The 6,000-nt window shown below is 40.5% G+C and overlaps 1 protein-coding gene across 2 annotated transcripts in view; it reads left to right on the top strand.

Annotated features, from left to right (window-relative positions):
- Positions 1 to 684: 684 nt before the first annotated feature.
- The window catches only part of Crispld1 (cysteine-rich secretory protein LCCL domain containing 1), a 47,571-nt gene continuing 42,255 nt past the window's right edge, over positions 685 to 6,000 (top strand). The window contains exons 1-2 of one of the 2 annotated variants that reach the window (NM_001134963.1): positions 685 to 1,391; positions 2,213 to 2,532. In NM_001134963.1, the coding sequence (NP_001128435.1) occupies positions 2,275 to 2,532 (258 nt within the window). In that variant the 5' untranslated portion in view covers positions 685 to 1,391; positions 2,213 to 2,274. The remainder of the gene's footprint in view (positions 1,392 to 2,212; positions 2,533 to 6,000) is intronic. The other variant, XM_087549562.1, reaches the window with a different exon arrangement.

Raw genomic sequence — 6,000 nt, 5'->3', positions numbered from 1 at the left:
TTTCTGATAGTTCTGTTTCCCATTCTTTGCTGTTTCAGGCAGCAAGGACTCCTGTCTCCAGAGACCTCTGGGCCTGACTACAGAAGAGCAGCTGGATAATAGGAAGAGGCAGGTTGGCACAAACTGAGAATTTCTACCAGGGTTTTTATTTGGTCTTGTGAAACATTTCAGATATAGAGACAGAAATTTGAGATGAGAACTCTCAAAGGAGCAAAGACAGGGAAATTAGACAATCCACTTCAAAACAAAGTGTGCTTGTACAAGCTGCACCACACTCAGTAGAGCAATACTTTTTGAATTTAAAATTAGTAAATTCCTACTCTGGGATGCAACACAGGTATCTGTCCTGGGACTGAGATTTGAGATCTTGACAGTCTATCAATGATATGTTGTTTAAAGGACTCTTTTCTCATTTTCACAAATGCCAAGTGCCAGCGATCCCTTTTGAGAAGCCAATGCTGCATGTTTTATGACTAGAATTACAGGTCTTAACTGTCAGACAATATCCGCTTCAATCTTCTTCTGAAACTCTTTTTCCATCTGGTCCTCATTAAGGCCAAAAAGAGACTTCTCCCTTCTAGAAACTAGAGACCAATGGGGACCATTAGAGAAAATTTCTCTTCATCCCACTCCGTAGATTTTCTTTTGTGTGTACAAGTCTGGAAATTCTGAGCCTACCTCCATGCCCACCTACCTCACTTCTGGAGCTAGCTCCTTTGCAGCCAGACTTGTAAGGAATTTTAACATCCCAACAGAGAACTAGAGGGAGGGTGCCTGATCTGAGAGAGGCGGGAGAAGTTAGGGGCTCTCTTCCTGGGCAAGGCCCAGACCTTGCCCGCCCCCACTCACAGAGTCACAGCTCACGCCCACGAAAGCAAGTCGACTCCTGTGGGCCACCGGCCAGGACTGGGTGGAGGTGGAGGTGGAGGTGGAGGTGGAGGTGGGGGCTGGGCAAGGAGAGTTCGGGCATCACGTGCCTGCTCAGGGACCTCAATAAATGCCCGCGAGCGCTGAGGGGCGGCGGAAGTGCCTGGCGCCAGGTCTCTGCACGCTGAGATAGCACCCAGCTGAAGCACTAGGTCCTGCGGATCTTTCCTTTGTTCCACCTCATCCTCCAGCTCTGGAACACAGAGGAGCCCACTCTGCGAGCTGCTTTCTGGGGCCACACGGCTAACTTTGGAGCCTGTGCCTCGTTGCCCCTCCCAGGTTTTCGAGGAGTTGCAGAGGAAGGGACTTAGGTCCCCAGGGGTCAGCTCCTCACTGAGACTCCAGTGGTGGCTGGCCCTTCGCCTTCGTCGACTCTGTGAAGAGCAGAGTCCAGGCTGCGAGCAGCTGCAGAGACAAGCCGTCCTGCTAGGCTCTGCTCTCGGGGGTAACATCACACTGGAGAGGTAAGGGTGACTGATGCACAAGCCGCATCTAGACTAGTCCAGCTGCCAGGTTTTCCTGGTTCCCCATTTGGAAACAGGATCTAGGAAAAACGCTGACTTGTAGAGAAAGGTCTAGGAGAGACAGGGTAGACGGATTGCAGAGCAGAACCCTTGGTTTCACCTTGTCCTGGGGGCTCCCTCCCTGCAGGGTGCAGTGAACCGTGGGCTCCAGTTTTGTGTGAGGGACATGCTCTGAAGTTCTTCTGGAGCACTCTTGGTAGGGTATATGTCAAACTTTGCCGGAATATGGGAATATGATTGAATTCTCCCTCTGTGCATCGGTGAAAAAAAAATTGCTCCAGGGACCTAAGCCATTTATTTGCAGTGAATCACAGGGCCTTTTCCAAGTACCCAGGAACATGGGTATTAATAGTGTTATGAATAGCTATGAACCAGAGATGAAATGCTGAGATATTGTGCCTTAAAAATAAAATAAAACAAAGCAAACAACAACAACAACAAAAACCTTTAAAGTTACTACAGAGAATATCAACCTCTAGACAAAAATAAAACACTATAAATAGTACTCATTGCAGGATATGTCATTTAAAACCTTGTAATTCAGAAATTATTCTCAAGCTTTGAGCTTCCGTAGCTACTTTTGCCCTCAACTTTTGGCTTAGTGGGTAGCTTGGAAAAATATTTAGTGCCAACGGTGCAGTGTGAAATTTATGGAATAATGGAGAGATAAAAATGGAGAGATGTTCAGAATCGGAGTGCTTACGTGTTGGAGTTTGCTATCATAAAATAATTTCATCTGAATCGTATGACATGTCTTATAGCCAAAAGGAGTGGAAGAGCCTGTCTTGGAGATTTTCCCGGGTAAGCCCCGAGGCCATTCATTATGATGTGTAAGGCACAGGAGTGGCTCAGAATGACCGCACTGCTATTCGTGGCTAGAGCAGTTCCAGCTATGGTGGTTCCTAATGCCACTTTGTTGGAGAAACTTTTGGAAAAGTACATGGATGAGGATGATGAATGGTGGACAGCTAAACAAAGAGGGAAAAGAGCCATCACAGATAATGACATGCAGAGCATCTTGGATCTCCATAATAAACTGAGAAGTCAGGTGTACCCAGCCGCTTCTAATATGGAGTATATGGTAAGACATTGTTCACGTGGTGTATATCAAAGAAATGTTCTTGGTGCATAGAGCAACATAGGTAAATTCCTTCGTGGTGTTCTTTAATTTTTTTCCCACTCATTCTGCTTTAATTTTTAATGTTTTCTTCAAGTATATTTTTATCTGGACACTTTTCTGTTCCTGTTTCTGTTGCTAAGAGCTCTTTCAACTTCAGTGTACCTTCAGATTTACTATTCCTAAATATTCTAAACTCTGCTCTGATCAGAAGGAAGGTCATCCCACTCCTAAATAGCCGCTGTATGGACTTTAAATGTTTCTTTTTACATTTAATTCTTTTGTGTAGGGGTCACATGCCATGATGAAGAGGTGGCAATCAGAGACCCACTTTCAGCAGTCAGTTCTCTCTTTCAGCTCATGAACTCAGGTCATCAAACTTTGATCCTCAGGCTTGGCATTTAATCTACTTAGTAGAAAGATTATGCTCTAGGGTCCCATAGAACCTTCCTGTAAATAGTGGATCTACACAACTCAGACTGAGACTTAGTGAAGAGTTCTGAATTGTTGGCACACAAGTAGACTTTTGTTTCTTGCAAAATGAAAATCACTTTATATTTGCTTTATGTTCAACTGCTTTAACCAACTTATTGTTTGTGGGCTTCAAAGTATAAATATAACCCTAGACAAAAAAATCAAATTTTAAAGAATCATTTTGTCATTAATTACTTCATATAAATCAACAGGTTTGGGACACAAAATTAGTTCTTTAAAATTATTTGCATGCCTTACATATTTAGACAAACTTTCAAACTGTATTATATTATTCCCATGAACTCAGAATGCATTGTGCTAGCAAAGCCAGATAGCCAATACTTCAGTGACAGCAAAGCTTATTTAATGAGCACATTCAAAGGCATACCTTAGACAGGTTGTGTGATGTAAGTAGTTTTAGTGTGTTCCCATTGTCCCTTTTCACCCTTTATTTACATTAGTTCTGCTGGTTATTCCTTTAGATAAATCAATAGAAACATGAAAGTTCTAACTTTTCATTGCCTTTTACAAAATAGTACAATACATTATTTTAACTTTTATTTGAAAATTGTTTTATGCTAAAGAAAGGTTGCATTCAAGATACCTCATCAGAACCTGAGATTTTTGGGCCCATGTAGCAGGTAGAAATCCTGGTGCCATCACTCACACTGACTGTGTGAATGGCCACTTACTAATGTTTCTCTGATGCATGCTCCTTAAGGCTATCCCAGGAAAGGTTGTAGTGATTAACTGAAATAGCCTGCGGTTTAATTCTTTAAGATAAATATTACAAGGTGACAATATATCATTGTGAAATATGTCATGGATTTTTAGACTTCCTAGCACTATTTATACATGGTGTCTAAAAATATTGTTCAGTTCTCAAAATTCCATGCAGGATGTGATATCACAATATTGAATACAAAATGAATATGCTTAAGGGGAAAAAACTCTCTAAGTTCCTTTAGTAGTGAGCCTTCAATAAAAGCAACTTATGGATCCTCTCTAAGCTTATTTGATGATAAGCTTAGTCTTAAGTGGATTCATGTATGCATGTATGCTTGTGTGTATGTGGTGTATGTGTTTGTAAATGTTCATATGTGTGTGTACATGCTGTGTTTGTAGGTGCATAAGCACATGTATGTACATGCATGTTGAAGTTACTAGTTGGAAATAGATTTCTTCCTCTATCACCCGCAACCTTATTTTTGAGACAGGGTCTCTCACTGAATTTGGGATTCCCTGAACCAGCAAGAGTAGGTGGCCAATGAAAGCCATAGTTCCTCTTGTCTATGCTTCTGCAGTGTTACCTTTATCAATTTACACCACCTTCCTGGATTAGGAGAGTGCCTCACTTATGACAGGGCCTAGATCCTAGTGTTTATGTGGTAAGTATTTTGTGGATTGAACCATTGCCCCAGCTTCTCCATTGGCTTTTTTATTTACAATAAAAAGAGAACTTGGCTCAATCCTACATAAGAGATTGTGATTGGTCACTGTGTGGGACTTAATAATCAGATCATGAAAAATAAGTTTCATGATTCTCATGTCTACTTGCAAAAACAAACAAACCAACAATAACTGCAGAGTACATATAATGCCTAGTCTGGGATGTTTCTTTGATTTTCATTTTGACTCATTGGTTTCTTCCTATCCATAAAATGTAGATTCAGAAACCAGCCAGGGTTTATGTTGTGTTGCCCTTAGATATTATTAACATTGGAACTATGTGCTGAGTTTAACCAGGCCTGCAAATCTCTGTGCCCCACTATAATAGTAGGAGACATTAATTTTAGAATACATATTATGAAGGGTTATTTAAAAATAATTATTCTGACTATTACTGATTTTATGATGTTCATAAAAAGGAAAAACTGACACTTGTAGACTGTTGTGAGCTCAATTATTTAAAATGCTTTTATTTTAAATATTTTATTTTCAAAAGGATAGAGCTTAAATCTCAAAGTTGGACAAAGAGCCATTTTCTGTGTAACTTTTAATGCCCTCTTACGGTCTATATGCCTTTTCAGCTTAATTGTTGAAACAACTAATCTCCATATTTATAATTGGTTTTTATTATAGTCCTACAACAGCCAAGCCACACACTGACTTAATTAATGTCATATCCTCATTCCTATCTTTACCATCACTTAATGTGCAGATTTAAATCTATTGAAAACCAGACCTTTTCTTGAAGAGCTTATAGTTTGATGGAGAAAAATAAATAGATATACTTAAAATCCTCACATACCTGGGGCACAAAATTCTTTGATCTGAGGGTATTGAAATTCTCCTTTTTGTGAGAGCTCTTCCAGACTACTTGTGAGGTGTGTCCTGTTTCACAAAGATGATCAACACCATTAAAGGTAAGAGAAGAAGTTGTGGGTAAGAAGTGGAAAGTAGACAAATGCAGATGCCAGACACAGTCTGCTTAGGGAGAATCAGACTAGATAGGTACAAGCCTAGAGCTGGGGAAGAATCTGGAACCACAGACATGGTGATGGAAACTGGAAACCCCAGGGAGAGTTTGTTTCAGCGTTAGTTAAGAAATGAGCCTTAGGGCATCAAATGAAGAGACAAGAGATTACCAAGTATAAACACCGGCTTTTGATATATGTACAGCAGCAGGCTTAAATCTTGCCTCTGTTATTTATTGGAATGTGAACTCTGATAGTCTGCTACCCTACTGGGCCCAGGCTATTCAGTGGTAAAACTGGTGGAAAAATACAAAGTCCAGAGGTGACACTGAAGTAACTCTTTTTTCAAGCCTACCTTCCTATGGATTTATGACTCTGAAGTGTTGTGTGATCATCTATATCATTCTTTTTTTTCAACATTGAAAAATAGTTTCTCTGATTTTTGCTTTATCAGTTCAATTGAAATGTTCTCAGGCTTACATGGCTCTGTCTTTACTGTCTTCGTGTATTTCCTAGTATGCATGGGGTGGCCTCCATGTAG

The sequence above is a fragment of the Rattus norvegicus genome, chromosome 5 (genome assembly GCF_021556685.1).
Source record: "Rattus norvegicus strain SHRSP/BbbUtx chromosome 5, alternate assembly SHRSP_T2T, whole genome shotgun sequence".
Lineage (NCBI taxonomy): Eukaryota > Metazoa > Chordata > Mammalia > Rodentia > Muridae > Rattus > Rattus norvegicus.
Note: the sequence above shows the minus strand (reverse complement) of the source record. Positions and strands in the feature narration are given on the sequence as shown.